Genomic DNA, 22,795 nt, shown 5'->3' on the forward strand with positions numbered 1-22,795 from the left:
GATATCTTTAATTATTTAGTTGCTCTCTCTAAAAGAATTATTGCTCTCTTCAAATGAATTAAAGATATCATTAATTCAATTGAAGAGAGCAATAATTGAATTAATGAGCGCATTAAATCCATTATTGCTCTCATCAAATTAATTAATGCGCGCATCAATTCAATTATTGCTCTCATCAATTGATTTAATGCGCGCATTATATCAATTATTGCTCTCTTTAATTGAATTGTAGCGCGCATCAATTCAATTGTTGGTATCATTAATTCATTTGAAGAGATCAGCACGCATCAATTCAGCAGAAGAATTAATGCCATCATCAATTCATTTAATGCGCGCAATAATTCAGAATTGAAGATATCATTAATTATTTGAAGAGATCTTTAATTCAATTATTGTGCGCATCAAATGAATTGATGATATCTTCAAATAATTGTAGATATCTTCATTTATTTGAGTTTATGTTAATTTGGCGCTCCATATACATCAGCAAGACATATGTGTATTATAGTAATTGTGTGTGGGGGGTGAAAAGGAATGGAATGGCTTCACCATATATATGAAAAATATCTTGTCCTCTTTAAATGCTCCCCCCCCCCAAACGGACGTTCCTTCACTATATTTAAACATGGAAGACAAAGTCGTTAATGAACCCAAGCCGATTCAATTGGTTTAGTACTTTTAGTTCATCACTTCGTGAATCATCCAATGTGAGAATTTTATTTCTTATATTCACATTTTACAATATTTTGTAATAATTATTTAGCGTTTTCTGAATGCAACCAATTTTAACGTCACAAATTCTTGCAAGATCCGGGGAAGGGGAGAGGTGGCAATATGACACAATCGATTTATCAGACTGAGCAAGACAGAATTCAAAGTAGTTTGGAGTTGAAATAATAATTTTATCTGACATTAACCAGTCAACAATTGTTTCATATTTTCATATTTATCGACACATTTTAGGTCAATACGATGACTGACCCACCCTCTGCAGTGGCGGATTTAGGGGGGGGGGGGGGGGCGCAACGAAGGTAAATCGTGGTATCTTGTTTAGAAAAATGTTCTAAACATAAAAGAAGCAACCATTTCTTCCACTCCCGGAGAAATAAATGACAAAATCTTTTGATTTCTTGGAATTACTTTATTGGAAGAACCGATTTTTTTCTGTTAATAAGCTGTTAGGGGCCCAAATTGTCAGCGCAGTAGATTAATTCAATACATATCACATTTTCTCTTCATTTTAAAAGTATTCCACCAGTAGTATTTTATCATTCAAGTATAAAAAATAACACTGATAAACAATTGATAAAGATTTAATAAAAATATACACACTGGGATGACAAATAAATTCATACAAAGATTCTGGGTTAATGTACAGTGGAGATTTACGTGTGGGGGTTATTTACACTAAAGACGCGATTACAAGATTTTCCTGTAAATTACCTCCCACACGTACTATTCCCATAGTTAATTTATTAATTAAAGATACTGATATGAAGTAATTTAAAAAAAAACAGCGTATGGCGTGCATAAAACATACTTGAAATGAACAACACGCGGAAATATCCACGCTTACAGTACTTCTCCCCGTGATAATTTTGTGACTGGATGTGAATGACGGGGGGGGGGGGGGGGGGGGGGGGGGGGAGAAATATCCACGCTTACAGTACTTCTCCCCGTGATAATTTTGTGACTGGATGTGAATGACAGGGGGGGGGGGGGGGGGGGGGGTGTTCTTGATTGAACGTTAATACATGTACAGTTGATGCTCTATAGACTTGATGATGAATTGTGACTGTTTTTTCACTATTTTTGAGAATTTCATCAAAGTTATTAAGCAGTCAGTCTGGTTCAATAGATAGGGAACTATATCTGCTTTTGTGATTTTTTAAAATCATAAATTAAACATGCTGTTGTTTAGTTTGGTTGTTTGGGTTATTTTCTTTGTTATTTTTTTTGCAATATCACTGAATTTACAAACATGTCATTTTATACAGTACTTACAATCATACAGCTGCGTAAGGAAATGTACACATTAACCATTTGCACCCAGCATAAATACCAATTGATAGGAAAACCAAAATAACATATACAGTGCTAGTCTACATGTCGGTTTAAAGCTGTATAAAGATCCCACAAGCAGGGTGTCAAGCCACTTTTGGTCTAAAAAATATAGGATTATAGGAATATTTTTGGCAGTTAATAGAGCAAATATAGGGATTTTTATAACAGATTTACAGGAACAAATAGGAGTTTTATTAAAGAATTTGTATAAAAGTTTGTTTCTGCATAAAAATCTAGCAAGCATAGTATCTTACAGGAGAAGAAATAATATTAAACATAAACAAAGACAAAATCCTTTCAGATGTGGACAGTTTTCCATTCCATAGACATTTCTTATACATTCTCTTCATAACAATCTAATTAAATATCAATCTAGCATCAGCTCCAGGATTTTTTTTTTCTTGGCACATAACAAAAATCTAAGAGTTATATATTTTTGTTATCTTTTTGAAAATAGGACTCTTTTTTTGTTGTTGATATATACATGTAGGGCTTTATAGGAATTTTAATGACTTGTAGGGAAAATATAAGAACCTTCAAGTTTATAGGAAAACATAGGAATAAATAGGGACTTGACACCCTGCACAAGTTTTATGATTTATGATGCTATATTTGAATGTCTATTTTCGGAAACCATTTGGATTCAAGGACTGCCAACGCCAAGTATCCTCACCTGAAACAAACCAGCAACCATTAATTAATCAAATCATCTACAGAGTAACAAGTAACAGTTAATTAATAACAAGATAGTTCTGATGGTAGAGCACCTGACTAGAGATTACTAATGACAAGATAGTTCTGATGGTAGAGCACCTGACTAGAGATTACTAATGACAAGATGGTCCTGTTGATAAAGCACCTGACTAGAGATTCAGGGGCTCCAGGTTCAAATCCATTTCTTTTTCCAGTTACACAGTTAAAACTTAAAACCATTTTATACAAGTATGTTTATTTCTATTCAAATATCTCTGGTCATACTCACACATTTGTTTGAGATTAAGTGAGGCTGACCAGCCAAGCTCCTGCTTGGCCAAGTCCGCATTCCCGTAAACTGAAGCAACATCACCAGGACGACGGTCAACTTTTTTGAATGGAATCTAGATGAGGAATTCATATACAAGTCAGATATACAAGCTGTAGTGAATTAAGATAATGTGACAATAAGCTGTATTCAGATAATGTGACAACAAGATGTAGTGAATTAAGATAATGTGACAACAAGCTGTAGTGAATTCAGATGATGTGACAATAAGCTGTAGTGAATTCAGATAATGTGACAACAAGCTGTAGTGAATTCAGATGATGTGACAATAAGCTGTAGTGAATTCAGATAATGTGACAATAAGCTGTAGTGAATTCAGATGATGTGACAATAAGCTGTAGGTGTGAAACTCTAAGTTAAGTGGTGTGAACCCCTAGTTAATAGTGTGAACCCCTACTTAATGGTGTGAACCCCTACTTAATGGTGTGAACCCCTAGTTAATGGTGTAAACCCCCTACTTAATGGTGTGAACCCCTAGTTAATGGTGTGAACCCCTACTTAATGGTGTAAACCCCCTAGTTAATAGTGTGAACCCCTAGTTAATGGTGTGAACCCCTAGGTAATGGTGTGAACCCCTAGTTAATGGTGTAAACCCCTTAGTTAATGGTGTGAACCCCTAGTTAATGGTGTGAACCCTTAGTTTGTGATGTGAACCACTAATTTGCAGTGTGAGCCTCCAGATTTTGGTGTTCTACACTGCTATAGTTTGTGTATGCTTTGTACTGTGACATGTTCCCCATTTTCACCTACCGCTTTGCCACTAGCTTCCTCAAATGCTTTGGCCATTTCTAACACAGAGTAACCTTTTCCTGTCCCTAAATTGTACACCTGAAAATAACCATGATCATAGTAAATTGTACACCTGAAAATAACCATAATCATTGAAAATTGTACACCTAAAATAACTAAGATCAGAGTAAATTGTATACTTCAAAATAATCATGATCATAGTAAATTGTACAACTGAAAATAAACATGATCATAGTAAATTGTACACCTGAAAATAACCATGATCATATTAAATTGTACACCTAAAAATAATCATGGTAGTAAATTTGTAACATACTGCTTGTAAGTACACATTCTGTGGAAAAATTCAAAGTCAGCAACAAAAATTGTTTCTATGTTCTTTATACGATTAGTGATTTCATATCATCCTACGTAGTAACTCTTTTGATTCAGATCATGTGAAGAATGTCTTTTAATACTATATTTACAGTACCCACCCTACAGCCACAATTTGTCTCGATTTTTTTCTGTGCTGCCACATGGCCCTGAGCCAAGTCCACCACATGGATATAGTCTCGCACCCCTAAAAGTCAACAACAAAACAGAGTTACATATAAATACCAAATATGGATATAGTCACACCCACTAGAAGTCACCAGCAAGACATGGAGTTACATGTATATACCGAATATTTCAAACTATATTTATAATCAGATTACTTAATTATATTTGACAGGATATCTTTATTAACTTAAGAGAGAATGGATTTTCAACAGTTCTTTTTCAAAAAAGCAAATATTCTAAACATGCAGAAAATCTATAAAGCGAAAAGTCCTTTTATTTTTATCTGCTTGTGTTGCTGTGTTGAAATGCTGCAACAAACTGGTGTACAAAAACTTATTACGAACAAAGATACTGATTGTATAATTAAATGCATCTGCTTGAAATGAAGTAAAATTCAACCCCACCCTCATCCAAAAATACATGTATGATAATCGAAATTTGATATAAAAGAAAATTCGAATCCAAAATACAGAATTATGGCTATGATGAGACACCTTTGATATTGAGGCTTACAAAAAAAATTTTACATGAATTTTTGGGGGTTGGGAAAAAGCGGTGTCCATTATCATAAATACATTGTAAACAGACTACAAAATGCAGGATATCATTCGAGCACTTAGCTCAAGCTGGGAAAATCTACAAAGTATGACATTAGATTTATGAAGAATTGTTAATTCAATACATGCAGTCCCTTACACCCAACATCTGAAAATTACCCAAGCACTGAAAATTCACCATAAAAAGCAAACTGAAAGTGGAGATACAAAATTCCTTCTGTAATTGAGGAATCCAAGCTTCATTATATGCGGTAAATAGGTGCATTGTGATATCTTATCCAACATCAAGGTTCATCAAAGTTTGTGGATTCTTTGTAGTGTACAATGCAAAGTGTCTGTCCTACCATCATTCTGCTCGTCTGTCTTGAGAAACAAAAGTTTCCTATATAATAATACTAACATCACACAACATCTTCAGAAGCTTCTTGTCAATATTCATAAAAGCGAGAAGGAAAAACTTCATGTCATCCCATGAGAGGTTCACAACAGGCATGAAAGTCGGGATGCTCAAAATAAATCAATAAACTTAGAGATACTTAAATTTCAATTCCCAGGAAATCCACTAACATTGCTACCCAGGCAAATTATTTTTAAAGCTGCAGCTCTTAGAAAAACCACACATGCAGAAAACAGTTGATAATGACTACAAGTTAAGAACAGAATGACGCCTACACAAGCACAAGCACTCAGTTACTGTGACCCTGGTGATTTACTAGGGGCCTGCACCTGTTCCGTCAGTCGTGTCGTAGTCGCTTCCGTACACACTGAGCTCCGCCCTCTTTCCCACAGCCACCTGGGAGATGAACGGCATCAGATTGTTCGGAATGCCTTGAGGGTCTTCCCCGATTTTCCCTGATTTATGTGCTCCCACTGGATTAAAATACCGCAGCATGATAATGTTCCAATCCTACACAAAAACAAGAATGAATGCAAAATACATGTTAAACTCCATCAGAACTGAAAATAAATAATGATAAATCGAAACACTCAAACATGTTGAGTACTATTAAATGAGTAACACCAAATTAGCAGTTTTTCTGATTCTATTTTGTACTATCTCCTAATTTTCGTTATGCTACATGTATATCTTTCTATTCTGGTTTTAGAACTGTTATGCCTAACTTTCTACTCACTGGCTCCGCTTTGTGGAGGTCTCTTAAGATTTCTTCGATGAAGTATTTGGTTTTTCCGTACGGATTTGTACAGCCTCCTACTGGGTGCTTCTCGTCAATAGGCAGATACTGAGGACTGCCGTAAACAGTCGCTGAACTGGAGAAAATCATATTCTTCACTCCTTTCTCTTTCATCACCTAGCAACACACAAATGAAATTTGTAAACTTCCTGACTGAAATCACACGGTGCCCTCAAGACCTCAATATCTGGTTAATCCTTTCTAACCGACTTCCGGATATTTCCTCTCAAAAATCACAGTTGTACCAGTACTCTTTCTTTCTTTTAAAAATACAAATGTAGTTTGATTAAGAAATAATTACCTCTTCATAAGAGGTGTTGAAAGATAATATTTGTGCGAGAGAGATTTTAACTGAAAATAAAAACCGAGGAGTCCCTCAAAATTTCCCCACCCTCCATCATAACAAACCTCCAACAGATTGATGGTCTCTCCAATACTAACCACCATTACTAACCTCCAACAGACTGATAGTCTCTCCAATACTACCCACCATTACTAACCTCCAACAGATTGACGGTCTCTCCAATACTACCCACCAAGATTGACAGTCCCTCCAATACTACCCACCATTACTAACCTCCAACACATTGACAGTCTCTCCAATACTACCCACCATTACTAACCTCCAACAGATTGATAGTCTCTCCAATACTACCCACCATTACTAACCTCCAACAGACTGACGGTCCCTCCAACATTGTTTTTGTAGTAAAGCAGTGGCAACTGGCAGGATTCTCCTACAGCCTTAAGTCCCGCAAAATGGATGACACTGGTGAATTTATGCTAAACATAGATAAAACTACATGTCATTATATTGTAAAAGTTTCTCTTGGTCTCAAATAACAAATGTTAAAACAAGAGGCCTGTGGGCCAAAACGCTCAGTTAAATTGCACTGGTCCCTTTTGTTCATCCTCAGAAAATTTATTAAAAATGTTTTTTACTTTCTTTATTCCCATAAAATTTGCAACACATATTATGACCCCAACTTCGCCCTACAGGGTCATGACTTAACCAACTTTGAATTCACACAACACAAGAATGCGTCTATAACACTATTGTCTATATTCATGTACTATGTAAAATTTGACCCTTGATTCTAAGCCCATTCTTAAACCCAGAGTCCAGAATTTGAAAAAAAAAAGAAGAATTGAATCTGTATTGTGGCCCTTGGGGAAACTTAAAGCTGCTCTTACTGAAGATGCTTGCATATCAATATGACTAATCCTGTTCCTGCTGCCCCTGAGAGTAAGATTTTTTTCCTATAAATTGTTTTGGAAAACTTTGATCCCCTTGGAAGGGGAGATGACCCTTAATTTGAATAAATGTTAATCCCCTTCACCAAAGGATACTCTATGCTAAATTTGGTTGAAATTGGCCGAATGGTTCTGGAAAAGAGTTGAAGTTGTGAAAACGCTACCACCGCCGCTCACCCTGACAATAAACAACCAACAAATTTTGATCAGAAAAGTTCATTTGAGCATTTTGCTCAGGTGAGCTATTTTCACCCAACACATTCAACAATATTATTGTGAAGAAAACGAAAAACAACATGTCTGATCGCTGTCAATATCAATCTCACTCATACTGTGAAATGAAGTAAATTTTGTAGGGGCTCAACTTTTGTAGATCTCACAAACCAAAACAAAATACACAAAATATTCAATGTTTCGATGTAAAGAAAACATATCCACAAAATTTCGATTCTGTAAAAATCTCAACAATCCGAGAAAATTGAGCCCCACAACTTTAAATGATTTCCACAGTGAATTCTGTTTGCTTATTTCATTTGTTTTCTTTTCATCAGTCAGTTCCATCCTTACTTTGCTGAATAAGTCCAACAGAGCAGGTTTATCGAGGAGGTCTATGCTGTGACACGGTATAGATTTTCCTGTGATTTCCTCCACTCGCTTTATGCTCTCTGGAAAATAATAGGATTCCAGAAACATTTCGAGTTGTAGGATAAGTACAACCTGAAAATGTGTCCCCTGTCAAAAACAGTTTTGACTTCTTTGTGAATTGAAGATATTGAAAATCAATTTTAAAAAATCTTGTATAAAATATGGATACTGTTGTCTTTTAATGCAACTTTTTGATACAGTACATGTATCTTAAATGTTCAGAGTGCATTCTCTACATAATGATATGGAAATCATACCATACAGGAGTAAAAACGTGATCAATAGATTTGTCAGTACATAACATAGTACAATTAATATGTAAAAACTGATATACATATGAATATAGTTTTCATGCCCCCAAGATAAAAAATTTGTGGGTCATATATTCTAAAATTTTAGGTCTCTTCATTTGTCTGCAACTTCCGCCCTGATCATAACATTTGAACTATACAAGAGAGAGACTTCATACATTAACAAAGGCCTTCTAGTTCACCTGAGTATTAGTCAAAAGTATCACTATTCCACAAGCCTTATTGGTCACCTGAGTATTAATTAAAAGTATCAATAGTCCCAAACTTTGAAGGGCTACGGAATCTAGAAAAAATTTCCTGTTCTGAATATCTAAGCTAAATTCTAATATTCAGCAACAGTATAAAACCTATTAGATGTGTTCGAAAAACTTAAATGCCCCCAAAAGTGCCCATACTGATGAAAAACTTTTATTACATAATATCATATATGTAACTTTAACATGATATGACAAATTTGTAACCATCCCAGAATCAAAACCCACCCGTACGAAATTATTAGACGGATCCCGTCTGAATTTCAGGCGGAAAGTACATGGAATCCATCTAAGTCCTCCTAACCTTAGGTGGATATTAGACGGACATAAAATTCCGTCTAAGAAAAGGCGGAATACGCTTCAGCCTTGAGGCGGATTCCGCCTCTTCCTTTAAGCGTATTTCATGATTAAGCAGGAAAAAAAAAATTAGGAAATTTCAGTCTGGTCACTTAGATGGAATTTGGACTTAGATCTTTCGGTAAGGCGAAATTTTGAACTTAGTCAATTTTTGTTGACTCTCAAATCTTCACAAATTTAAAAAACTGACCTTTGCTGATATTAACAAAGCATACCCTGGTATTCAATGAACATGCTTATTAAACCTCAAGTTATATGACCAAAGTTGTTAAGTACCACGTAAATTGTAAAAAATAAAAACAAGATTTATCTGATTATTTCTTGGAATTTTTTTAATTATTTTTGGAATGTTGTTTTCCACTAACATTATCAGAATGCTATAAGGCCAAGGGGCATCAGTCGATGTACATTTATTCAACAGAAGAAGAAAGAATCACTGCTTGCAATCATTTTAGGAATATGCAAGAATAAGTTTATAATGTCTAATGCATCATTAACACACAGAATAAAACCATCAGTGAGAAAAATAATGCTATAACAAGCATATAATTTAAACATCATCTTATGTAATGCATGCACTCTGATCTACACATAGTTCTGGACCATTTTAGTCAGACTCTAACCTGTTTGGAAACTTACACATGAATGAGGTCTGCCCTCCAGGAAAAGAAACAAGCAAACAGCTTGACAATATATCATTTATATTTACAACTTCAACATCATTTGTTTTAATAACTGATAACATATTTGAATTTTCATTGTAATTTCTGCATAGCAACTTCTTTATGAATACAAGAGGTTTTGTTATACCTGCAGTGTTGTCTTCCAACAAAATAAAAAAGATAACTTCTCCAAAGCTAATCCCACTCATTCCATTGTAACAAATTGCTGAATTGTTCCTTTTGATCATTCTGGAATATTCAGTGCCATAAATTATATATGATTCATATTCTACTCTGTTAAAACTTCTAAATGTATCACACACATGATCATATTTCAAGAAATTTTGGAGTGCAGCAGTCTCAACATTGGTCAATACTCTACTGTACGGGGCACCTAGAATGTATATCCCACTCCCTAGTTTCTGACCCCTCTTAAGCAAAGATGGCTCTTCAATAGTTTTGCATAATTTATCAACTTCCGAATTTTCTAAGACACATTTCTGTTTTAATTCAGGTAGCTTTTGGATAAATGATATAGCAGTTATTATCTGAGTATCAATACTCTGACTTCCTCGGATCATTTTCAAAACAATCCCATTTTTACTTTCAAAAGAAAAGCAGCTGTGGGTATAGAGAGGGCCAAGATCCCTTACACAATCTGGTAAATGAAGCAGTTGATGGACATTTAGTCTTAAAAAACATCTGTCATATAACTCTTCTAAACACCTACAAAACTCAAACAAAAGCATTTCAGCTCTATCTAAATCTTTTTCATTTGACCCAAATTTCAGAAGTATGTGCATAGAGTCCACCAACAAAAGAAAGTGAAAAAATCGCTGCATGTCTAAAATTCCATGCAGAACTGGAGCACCAAAAAATAATAAAAAAGATCTATATTCTGATGCTTTCCAATATTTCAAGTCTTTTTCTATAGATCGTGGTAATCTAGAAATATCAAGAGTAGGTCTAATACTCTGAAGCCTGGTATCTACTTCACAAACACTGTCATAAATATTATATGCTTTCCCTTTGTGCTTCTCACTAAACCATAATTCTAACAACATCTTTTGCACCCCTAATAGGACACCATGCATGTAGTCAATGGCAATGCCAGATACAATGTTAAAATGGGGCACGAAGAAAAGCCATGATGGTCCCTTTATACCTTTTACTGGCTTTCCCATTACAACCTGTTGGTCTTGTACTGCTGTCCTTGCATTTTCCAACACATTTTCCTTTGTTCGTACTGGTCCTTTGGGTTCTTCACTTTGAAACGGAAAAATCCTTGCATGGCCTCGCCCAACAGATGCTGTCTCTCCTTCTTGCTCACATTTCCAACAGGAGAATGCTCCATTGTATTGTACGTGGTTACAAAGTAAACTTCTGGCTGGGAGATCAGCTGTTCCACATAATAAGAGACCTCTACACAGAAATTGGCCTCTTTCAGGTGATATACATTTGATTCCTTCATTCATCTTCTGTAGCGATTTTAAAAATGGTTTTAAAAATGTCCCCATTGATGGTTTTTTGTTTCCATACCACAGGCTTGCCAATATCATGTTCTCTTTCTGCATCCGCTGCTTATATGGTAATTCGTTAATAACAAGATAAATCGGCCAAATAGATGTCTTGCTGCTTTTAAAAACAGGAGCTCCATCAGTATTGAAAGTAAATGATATGTTTTCTTGAAAACTTAAAATTCCGTGATTTTCACTTAATTGTTTGTACAGCTTCCCATCATAAATATCTTCATAGGTGTTATCACTGGATTTCCTTTTGAATCTATGTCCTAAACTCTCATAAAATCCTTTCTGAGCGAATAAATTTTTTATTTGATGTTCTAATGGCATTTCAATGAAATAAGAGGCATTTCTAACACTAAATTGAGCTTTACAAAATTCATAAGGACAGCTTTGCACTGTGGTGTTATCTATATATCCAACACAGTGATTACAGTAGTAGTGGCGAACAAGTGGATTCCTCAGATTCTTGAAAAATAACTTAAATTCATATAATGACGTACAAAGTTTATGACCATGTGGAAGGGCTAAGGCCAGAATCTTTAGAAGTTGTTCTGTTGCCTCTCCAATCAGATTATACTTCGTAGTAAATATGGCAAGCAACAGCATAAATGCACCTAATGTCACTGCAGCACCAGGATAGAGTGGATCTGAATCGACATCATTATCTTCTGCATCCCGATCTGTCGAGTGCTCTACCTCAGTTGGAATGTAAAGATCTGCTAATGAATCAAACTGTAAATCAAAATCTTCCTCAGCCAAAGTTTGTTCATCTTCCGTCAAATCTTTAAAGGATTCCGGCTCCGAATTGCAGTTGGTAATTAGTTCTTGTTCGTACGTTTGCACAAAGTTAAATTGGACTTTGTTTGTTTCCACAGAAGCTTCCTCCAGTGTTTGTGATGAAACCGAATCTTGATCTTGGTCAACCAAAGTCTGAAATTAAAAATAACTCGGTGAAAAAAAAAAACTCACGAAATTTGGTTCTGAAACCTGTGAAGCGACGTTCCGTTCCTTAATTCCGAGAAAATTCGAATTGGGGCTATATGCTAGGTTTCTGAATTAACTATACGCGTAAAAAATAATTTAATCATTATAACACGATCATTTCACAAATTACCTAAAGTATATCCAGGAAAAAAACAATACATTTGCAGTTGTAATGGCATACGCATGGCATTGTTGATATTTATTCCATTGCATGTACAGATTTAAAAAACCGGATGATTCGATCAATTTCATTCATTAACCAATTCGCTCGGGGACGCATTCGGAATATTACACAGACCCACAATTTTCAACAAACTAGATGAATTAATACATCAAATATTTAAGCTTTAATTTACGTTTTGAGATATTTTCATTAAGATTTTATTGATTAAAAAATATTTTTAAATTGCATACAGAATTCTTTAAAAAAAAAGGGGGGGGGGGAGGGTATTATTCATACCTCCTCGATTTGGCTTTCATCCCGAGACTTGGGAACAGGCTGCTCACCACAGACAGAGGATTTTTCAGGCAAAGGAAAATCAATTTGGTTCATGTCCGAAAATTCGGTAGTATCGGTATCCAATTTCATTACCGTCTCGCTCATCAGCTCAGAATCCGATAAATCTTCATTCCCTTGAAAAGGCTCAAAACTGCAGCTTTGCTCTTGTAAAACGAACTTCTTGTATGGGCCTCGTTTCCCTTTTGCTTTGCGCTTTCCAGTTTTTTCAACGTCCATTTTTCAGTTGTCTTCAACTGTTCTCTATCAGTACTATTTTCAATATACATGTAACTGAGTAACTCAATACCAGGCAAAGATTCTGAGTTGGCCGATTAAGGCAACCAAGGGGTGTTATTGTGCTTACGATTTTTTTACGGGATACCCTTTTTAAAAATACTATCATGCTTTATATATTTTTTAAAAAGTGTGTGTGAGTATGTCATATGTATTGAAATTACAAATTGTTGATATAATTCCGTATTTACGTTTATTATCATGATTAATTGTGATACTTGTGACATAATCAGAACGTTCAAGTTTGCTTGCGCTGCATTTATAACCCCTGGGGTGCCCTTAGCCTGGTTCTCTGAAATCTGATCATGATGCCATGTGATGCTGACCACTGCTGACCACCAACTGTTTACGCGCTTGATAAATCTTTGTTCACAAAAAGCCACGGTAGACATTTTGATAACACGAAAGTTCGCTACACTCTTGATCACTTTGCCTTTATTAAACTTAATTCTAAAGATGTTCGGATGTGTTTTCTTCCACGAGGATAAAAGTTTGAGCATTGTTGGAGAGAAGTCTAAACGGCTGGAGCTCTTGGGATCTTTTCAGGAGAGAGAAAAAGTTAACATGAAGTGGGGAAAAGACATTTTCTCGGGAGTTATTGTCCATGTGCATGGTAAGACTATCTACTTCTAATTAAAATGTTTTATCTTCTTTATTGCTAACATTCCAATATGATTACTTGTATTAACATGATTAAACTCTTTAAAAAATTCTGGGAGATGGTCGGAATATGCCAGTAATTAAAAAATGAATATTTTTCTGACAATTTTAAGCATAATGTTACACGTAATCGTTTGTATGTACAGAATCAGTATGATATTGATATTCAACTTCAGTAAACCTATTTTTACGCTCATGAACAAATTTAGTTAATTTTGATTTTAAAAAATGTTGTTCGGAACATTCTCCATTGTTGGCTATGAAAACGCCAGAGTCATTCCGATAGCAGAAAGCGCGCATTGCCGATTACAGTCCTTGGTGGAACTCTTTTGTGTAGGAAACTTGATAAGCCTTGTGTACATTACCGTTGTTGTCATCATGCATACACTTGGATATATATATTAATTATTATGGATATTTACGTTCATCAAGCCGTTGTGATTTTCTTCGGCACACAAATGTAGGCAAATTATTTTATAATTTTTACTATTTTAAGTTTTAAGTGACTTTAAAGGAAAAGGAAATCTTAAGCACTTTGCTTAGTTAGTTTAATAAACCTTTACGTTTTTAATACCGGGTAACACGAGTTATATCTTTTATAGAGAATCAAGATCTACTTGATGCAGAGACTGTAAAGGCAGAGAAGAAAGTTCTGAGAGGGAAGAACTTGAGCTCTGAAGACAGTGTCGAACTACTTATCGCGCATTTCAAAAAAGCTGAGAATGAAAACCAGTCTGAGAAAAGAGACAGGAAACGGGAAAGGAATCAAACGGAAAGGGCCAAAGAAAGCCAAGAACAAGACAAAGAAATGAGCCCTAAAAAGAAGAGAAAAAATGTGGAAAATGAAGACAAAGATAATCAAATCGAAGGGAAAGATGAGGGAAGGAAAAACAACAATGAAGAAAAGAAAAACAATGCAAATGATGAAACAAAGAAAAACAAAAACAAGCCTGATAAAAAGAACAAAGTAGAAGAAAAGAGTAAGAAGAAAACCCTGGAAGTTGCAACACCAAAAATTAAAGAGAGACAGGAAAAGAAGGCTGAGAGTAGTGTACAGCTGCTAACTTCAAAAGAGATGCTTTCATCATCATCTTTGTGTGAACAGTTTGGGTTAGCAGCTGCAACACAAAATATTGACAATAGCAAGGATGACTTAACTCTGACATCAACCTGGGCCCTCTGCAACCCAGAGCTGGAAAGGTCATCTGTGATGTCAGCAACAGGTAATTATACAGAGAAATGTTGTACACACCCACATTGACATAGAACGAAATAGTTTTTGATATATTTCCTTGTTGAATAGTTCCATCTTTTTGTGCCATTCTATGTTTTTAATATATTTCCTTGTCGAATAGTTCCATCTTATGATGCCATCCAACCACCAAATGATGTAATTGAGGTATTTAGATTACTACTGAAACCACAAATACAACGCTACATGAGAAGTGTGATCACCCAGTTCCATGAGACCACATCCCAGGTAAAGCACTGTATTTTTAATCAATTTACAAAGCCATTTTAATTAAAACTCTATCTTCTTGTGGTTTTGGAATTAATTCATAATTTTTCCCTTAGATTGACAATACAATGACTGATACATGCATACCCACATATACAACAATGTCACCTGCCACATGGACACAAGACTCCAATTATACGCAACCAGCTCCCTGGACTCCACAAATTACAGAGCCATCGCTTCATCAGCAGATGCCAACACTGCAGATTTCCCCTCCACATTCAACACATTACATGCCACCTCGACAGATGCCACCTCAGATTACACTGAAACAGATTCAACCGCAAATCACACTGGAACAGATGCCACCACAAATTTCACTGGAACAAAGTCCAATGCAACACATGCTTCCAAATCATGCAATTCCATCCCAACATGTGACACCACAAAAGATGAATACCGCACCACAACAGATGCCATCAAACCATGTAGACAGCCCAATTACACCAAGGAGGTCACCTAGGAAGCATGTATCTACTCCAGAGCTTTCTGATGGACAGGTAAGCGATGGTTACTATACCAGCAACTTTTAATTCTTAATAATATTTATCTTTAATTTAATAACTATATATATATAACATATATAAGAAATATTGAAATGAAACTTGCATATGCAGAAGAAATACATAGTCATCTAATGTACTGTTTTGAAGAACTCTTTTTTCCTTGTTCATCGATATTTATTGCAGAGATAAATCTCCTAAATTAATTTTCTGTATTACTTCTAGATGACGAGGCTCCTGTCAAACCATCCCTTGACAGTTAGGAGGGATGCACTGAGGAAAGCAAAAAGTGCAGCAAAAAAGGTTCATTCCTCAAAGATGGCCTTCACTTTGACTGCAAAACTCCTTCCTGCAGTTTTTTCATGTGAGGAGTTGGCCCTCAGTAGAGGACAAGGTCTAAAATCAAAAGATGGAGACAAAAGACCTGTTCTTGATGTCACAAAGATGACAGTTTTAAAAGGTATTAAAATAAGTGCTGGTGTCACTGTGTCATGGTAACAGCAATTCTACTAAAGTGAAAGCAGAAAGATTTCGGAAGAAATATCTTAATACCAGATAAATTAATAGTTGATTGAGTTACACAAATATTTCAGAGCAAAGTGATACTAAATAATGATATATGATATAAATTCTTCTTTTTCAGAATACGTAGCAGTGTGGTGCGAGAAGAATGGTGGAAAACATGGGGAGAAGGAGGTCAATGATGCAGTAACGGAGCAGATTTCGTATGCCAGAAAAAAATTAAAGGGGAAGAAAAAACAAGACAGTTAAGACAGACAAGTCGACAGCTGAGTGGCTTCAAATTTGTAAATTTGAGTGATTATGAAGTTATTATTTGATTGTTAGTTGTACAATCTCCTTATCTGAAAACCTCTATATTTAAATTGTATTAAATTCAAGACTTAATTTTTTTAAATTAATTTTTTTTAATTAAATGTAATTGTTTCATAGCAACAATGAGTTTACTTGTCTATATCCTTGTTATATTGAAAGACGGATTCATTTGCATATTCCGCTTAATGTACGCCTAAGCTTTATGCCATATTCCGTCTAAAATTTAGCAGGATTTTTAAGCGGAATCTTTAAGCGGAATCTTTAGGCGGGCTAATTTACATATTTCGCCTAAATTTCCGCTTAAATTCCAGCTGGACTCCATCTAATGTCCACTTGTATTTCGCCTAAGTTAACTATTCATAGTAATGCTGACTTCAGGCAAAATACGCCTTAGTTGTCCGCCTGAAATCCGCCTTTTCTCCGCCTGGAATATTTCGTACGGGCAGGGGTGCAAAAATCACAATTTTGATACATCCTTTTCCTAAATATGCATTTAGTTTTTATTCTGTATCAGCAAACTTAATGAAATCTTTCAAATAATAATGACAATAATCACTATAATAATTTTGACCCTACCCTGGAATGAAAACCCTTTTGGGGGTCATGAAATTTACAATTTTTGGTAAAGGATGACCTACTCCTTCTGATAATCAATTTAGTATCAATAGCATGAAAAAGGATATTATTTAAATGTTTTACATATACACACAGTCTATATGTACCATGTTTGGCCCTACCATGAAGTCAGAACCACTACCCTGGGGATCATGAAATTTAAAATTTTGGTAGAGGCCTTCCTGCTCTACATCACCATGCATTTAGTTTTTCTTACACATGTGCAGATGTAGAGAAGATTTTTCAAAATTGGTCAATCTTAAATATCAAAGATGAATGATCTCCACCAATCAAGCAGCAATGACTTTGACCTTTCAGGTCAACAAGCACAAAGTCTCTAGCTTGTTTAGTTCAAAAATTATGACCAAGGTTAAAGTTGAAGATACTGGTAGACGATGAGACAAACAGACAGACAGCCCACCCACCTTTTTACTATATAAACACATTTATAGACAGCCCACCCACCTTTACTATATAAACAAATTTATATACAGTATGTAAAGTAACAAACCCATGCTTGCATTGGCGAGATTGTCCATCACCACCACGCTGTATCCCGCCTCTATCAGCTCAATGACCGAGTGGCTTCCCACAAACCCCGCCCCTCCAGTCACCAGAATGCAGTTATCTCCCATGATGTTTTCTAAAAAATTTGCAGCATTTATATAATCATTGTCAAATTGATACCAGCAGTTACTAGCTACTTAATTAATCAAACATACATGTACTTTGTTGCCCAACAAGCTAATTAAAAGAATTTTCACATAGTAAAAATTATCTGCCTTGTCCAAGTGTTATACAGTATAGAAAAGAATGAAGAAGAAAATTTAATCAGAAATATTTTCACTAACAGTGTAGAAATATATCGTATATACTAAGTTGAGTATTTTGAATTGTACATGTATTATGGATATACAGATGAACTTCGATATTTCGAACACCGATATCTTGAATACCATGGATATGTCAATGTGATTCGGAAGTCCCAACCACTTATTCTTTTTAAAAGTATTTTACCCTCAATATCTTGAATCCTCAGAAATCTCAAAGTATTTTCTCAGTCCCATCGAGTTTGAGATAACGAGGTTTGACTGCAGTCATAAATAAACTGTACCCCAGTCTTTGTCAGATCAGAGTGCTACTGACATTAAGCTATTGTTAGATCAAAATACTATTCACATGCACTATTTCATCAAGTCTGATTTTGACAGTTGTATTCAGTTAATGCTACTTGTATAAAATTCTACTGTGTGACTAAAATAAATCAATGGTAAAAATATCCATCTAAATATATAATTATATGAATCCTGAAATAGACTACGGTAAAAATATCTACCTTCATATGATAATTACATACCACCTAAAATAGGCTAATGATAAAATATTTATCTACATATATAATTATATATCATGGTGATTGCATATTGAGGGATATTTTTACTATTTTGCTATATTCATCAATAATCATTCAACTCTGCTAACATCTAAGATACCAGGTCACAGCTGGCAACATTCATATTAAGGAGGTATGCTACACCAGAGAAATTTGATATAGATGAATAGTGGAGAATATGTAAAACAATATTATGAAGTTGAAAATTTTCAAATTTACTTTATTTTGTCAAAAAATACAGTTTTAGTAGAAGATAATCTAAAAAAAAATTAAAACCCCTGCTGGACTCGAACCTGCAACCTACAGTTCAGCAGTCAGTATTCTAACCTACTGAGCTACTTGGCTAGGTATTAAAATTGAAAAGGAAATGTTATATATTGCTGATATTGATTTTTTCCTCCATGTTTTTAAAGGAAGTCAGCCATTATGACGATGTAGAATACCTCCTTAAACTGTCATTAACATATCATTGGTCAGAATCATTTAGTATTAGACACTGATATGTATACATGTATTTATTATATATCCATCAATGTTTCGTTTTTTGATACTGTTGATTTCACAGAGTGTGATCCGGTTTTCCAGATCATCATACTGTGTTTTTCTGATTCCGTATCAGTATCCTCTGAAACTAATGACTTTACAATGCAAATACCATCACAACACAAACAAGAATGCATACACAAAATACAATTTCACTACACGTCTGTGTTTTTGATAATTCATATTACATTTAGTATCTTATAAATGTGGATTTAAAAACAAATAATGGGGTATATAATAAATTCATCATTACTACAGTAACTTGATCCGAAGATTTAAATCACGTCACATTGACAGGCGCGGATCATCAGATCAAACTTGACACTTTGCGTCCTGTGTGATCTGACGATCCATGCCTGTCAACTCGACGTGATCCGACTCTTCAGATCAAGTTACTGTAGTAATAATACATATGCTTCACGTCTTGTGTGATCTGACAATCCGCGCCTGTCAACTCAATGTGATCCAACTCTTCGGATCAAGTTACTGTAGTAATAATATATATATATATATATATATATATATATATATTGTAAAAAAAAAAAATCAACATATTTGTTAAATAATTTTAAAGAATTAAAATCCAAAAATATCACATGTTAATCAATGATTAGTTCCTGCTAGTACTTTTGCAGTTTGTCTTGAACGTTTCATCATTACATGGTAACATTGAAAAGCAAATGTTCATTGTGACGTCATAATAACATCAGGTAGCAGTGTTGACAATTTTAATACTGCACCAAAGAAAATAGTACAAAGTATAAACAGTAGTGATGTGCATATAAATTTGTTAAAATTGATTTACGATTTCGTTTAGGTTTAAAAATAAATAATCTTCCTTAATTTGTTAAACGAAGATTTTCATTTTTTTTTAAAAAGTTGGTCAAATGTCAAGGTCAAAAGGTTTAGTACCAACAGAAAGGTCTTGTCACAAGGAATACTCATGTGAAATATCAAAGCTCTATCACTTTCTGTTCAAAACTTATTAGCAAGGTTAAAATTTTCAAAAAGTAGGTCAAACTCCAAGGTCAAGGGGTCAAAAATGTTGGTACCCATGGAAAGGTCTTGTCACAAGGAATACTCATGTAAAATATCAAAGCTCTAGAACTTACTGTTCAAAAGTTATTGGCAAGGTTAAAGTTTTCAAAAAGTAGGTCAATTTCCAAGGTCAAGATCACAGGGTTAAAAAAGTTTCAGACAGAATTACAGAATGACAGATAGGACAAAAACAATATTCCCCCCGATCTTCGATCTCGGGGGCATAAAAATGGGGAAAATAATGATACTTTGATCAACAGCAAGAGACAGCTAAAAAATCTTAAAAGACTGTTTACGCAAGGATAATTTTTAGGAAAAGTCCAACTGTAAAATTTTCACCGTTGCCAAATTTATGTGACGATCGGCGATGCAGAACGTGCCCATATTTAAGGAAAGGAAATTTGTTCTAGTTTAACAACAAGAAATTTACAGTGAATTTAGATATGACGTGTTCCACAAAAATTTAATTTATGTGATGACATGTGCTGGATGTGGAAAACATTATATCAGTGAAACGGGGACAACTCTGCGAACTCATCTATGAGTTCATAAACAACACATTTTAGTACCTGAATACAGAAAAATCAAAGTTAGCAAACCTCCTTAAAGGCTGTCAATGGACGTAAAAGCTTGGGTACAATGAAATAAATGGCAGAGTACGACAAATAAAACGGACGGTATGGGATTTAGATGAAGGACATAAGTAGAACTACATTAGCCTAACGAGATATTTGCAGAAATTCCTCTGATAAAGTTGGTTTATACCCCGTGAATCGGTCACAAAGCAGGTAGCCCCGTTTGTTTACATGATTTGTTGCACACCTTTACATAATATATTAGTATCTCACAAGTATGGAGCGCCAAATTAACATAAACTCAAATAATTGAAGATATCTTCAATTATTTGAAGATATCATTAATTCATTTGATGCACGCAACAATTTAATTAAAGATCTCTTCAAATAATTAATGATATCTTCAATTCTGAATTATTGCGCACATTAATTGAATTCATGATAGCAATAATTCTTCAGCTGAATTGATGCGTGCTTTAATTGAATTCATGATCTCTTCAAATGAATTAATGATATCAACAATTGAATTGATGCGCGCTACAATTCAATTGAAGAGAGCAATAATTGATATAATGTGTGCATTAAATCAATTGATGAGAGCAATAATTGAATTGATGCGTGCATTAATTCATTTGATGAGAGCAATAATTGATTTAATGCGCGCATTAATTCAATTATTGCTCTCTTCAATTGAATTAATGATATCTTTTAATTCATTTGAAGAGAGCAATAATTCTTTTAGAGAGAGCAACTATATAATTATTAGATATCTTCAATTCAACATATCCACAATTGAATTAATTATCTCTTTAATTGAATTGTTGCTCTCTTTAAAAGAATTGATGCGCGCATTAATTCCTTATACAATAGCATTGTAAATAATTAAATATATCTTCAATTGAATTAAAGAGATCATCAAATTATTTATACCAAGCTCTAAACTAATTATTGCGAGCAATATTACTACGAAATTGATGCTCTCATCAATTGAATTGAAGAGAGCAATAATTGAATTAATGTGCGCATCAAATCTATTATTGCTCTCATTAATTCAATTGATGAGAGCATCAATTGAATTGAAGAGAGCAATAATTGAATTAATGCACACATTAAATCAATTATTGCTCTCATTAATTCAATTGATGCGTGCATTAATTCAATTGATGAGAGCAGTAATTGAATTGAAGTGCGCATTAATTCATTTGATGAGAGCAATAATTGATTTAATGCGTGCATTAATTCAATTAAAGAGAGCAATAATTAAGTTGATGATATCTTCAAATAATTGAAGATATCTTAAATTATTTGAGTTTATATTAATTTGGCGCTCCATACACAAGTGGTCATCTCAAAAGCTTACAGAAAGTAGAAACTGACTATTCATAATGACTTATGAGGGTGGCCATGGGGAAATAACATATTTAGGATAAATCATTGGTTATGTTTTAAAAATGATTTCATTCTAGAAGGGGGGGGGGGGGGGGGGGGGTATGTACATGAGATCTATATACGATCTATCCACAATTCAGGTGCCTGTGATCAAATATTAATTAGTGCCATAATGCTATTTTTTAATCTTTATTACATATCCAATCAATCAATTTTGAAGTGGTAAGAAGCTCGCAGGCATAGTAGCGGAGAAATATTGAAAAATTGCAATTTTTGACATGATTTCCGCCGCACTACATTTACCGAAAGTCGGTAAATTAGCCGGCGTACCAGTGCCCAAGTGGACTCGCTGAAAAATCGAGCAAATGAAGTGATATGCATGATCAACAAAGATCAAACGGGTCCTCCAGATACGTCGATTTGACAAATGAACCGCGAGCTATGATGACAAAGTAAATTTATATTGATAATCTTCCACGAAGTTGGTTGGACAAAATCGGTTAAAAAGATTACTTTAAACCATCTCAAACTTTTTTTTTTTGCAGGGGATATGCTAAAAGCAACAGGTAGTAAAGTTCAACTAACGTCAGCAGTTATTGAGTTAATATTCCACCGTATTTCTTCCGGGTGAATGGACTTGTGTTTACCTGTTAAGTGTCACGTTGCAAAGATCTTGAATTCGTCCGAAACGGTGGACTGAAACAGGTAAAGTTTCATCTAATAGCCGAAATGATTCCATAAATCATTTACATTTTACTTTATTAAGGTATGCAGTGCGGATATATCATTCTAAC

The 22,795-nt window shown here is 34.6% G+C and overlaps 3 protein-coding genes across 5 annotated transcripts; 1 reads left to right on the forward strand and 2 right to left on the reverse strand.

Moving 5' to 3' along the window:
* Positions 1–1,297: 1,297 nt before the first annotated feature.
* Positions 1,298–22,787, reverse strand: LOC125669497 (UDP-glucose 4-epimerase-like). 2 transcript variants are annotated; one of them, XM_048904034.2, is made up of 10 exons: positions 22,649–22,787; positions 17,575–17,706; positions 7,971–8,068; positions 6,819–6,932; positions 6,090–6,266; positions 5,683–5,863; positions 4,333–4,418; positions 3,857–3,934; positions 3,047–3,161; positions 1,298–2,737 (listed from the first exon to the last, which is right to left on the reverse strand). In XM_048904034.2, exons 2-10 carry the CDS (start codon positions 17,696–17,698, stop codon positions 2,685–2,687), a joined length of 1,026 nt encoding a protein of 341 aa, XP_048759991.2. In that variant the 5' UTR covers positions 17,699–17,706; positions 22,649–22,787; the 3' UTR covers positions 1,298–2,684. The 2 variants fall into 2 exon arrangements, with proteins under 2 accessions (XP_048759991.2, XP_048759990.2); XM_048904033.2 differs by having other exon boundaries at positions 22,587–22,697.
* Positions 9,282–12,568, reverse strand: LOC130054307 (uncharacterized). Of its 2 annotated transcripts, none has more exons than XM_056163681.1 (2): positions 10,798–12,568; positions 9,282–9,881 (listed from the first exon to the last, which is right to left on the reverse strand). In XM_056163681.1, exons 1-2 carry the CDS (start codon positions 11,759–11,761, stop codon positions 9,877–9,879), a joined length of 969 nt encoding a protein of 322 aa, XP_056019656.1. In that variant the 5' UTR covers positions 11,762–12,568; the 3' UTR covers positions 9,282–9,876. The 2 variants fall into 2 exon arrangements, with proteins under 2 accessions (XP_056019656.1, XP_056019655.1); XM_056163680.1 differs by having other exon boundaries at positions 9,282–12,085; positions 12,270–12,348.
* On the forward strand, positions 13,059–16,568 carry LOC130054308 (uncharacterized). The gene is made up of 6 exons (XM_056163682.1): positions 13,059–13,545; positions 14,195–14,815; positions 14,948–15,072; positions 15,168–15,611; positions 15,840–16,074; positions 16,258–16,568. The coding sequence occupies exons 1-6, from the start codon at positions 13,251–13,253 to the stop codon at positions 16,383–16,385; spliced, it is 1,848 nt and encodes a 615-aa protein (XP_056019657.1). The 5' UTR covers positions 13,059–13,250; the 3' UTR covers positions 16,386–16,568.
* Positions 22,788–22,795: the final 8 nt, after the last annotated feature.

Source organism: Ostrea edulis, chromosome 4 (assembly GCF_947568905.1).
Source record: "Ostrea edulis chromosome 4, xbOstEdul1.1, whole genome shotgun sequence".
Classification (NCBI taxonomy): Eukaryota; Metazoa; Mollusca; class Bivalvia; order Ostreida; family Ostreidae; genus Ostrea; species Ostrea edulis.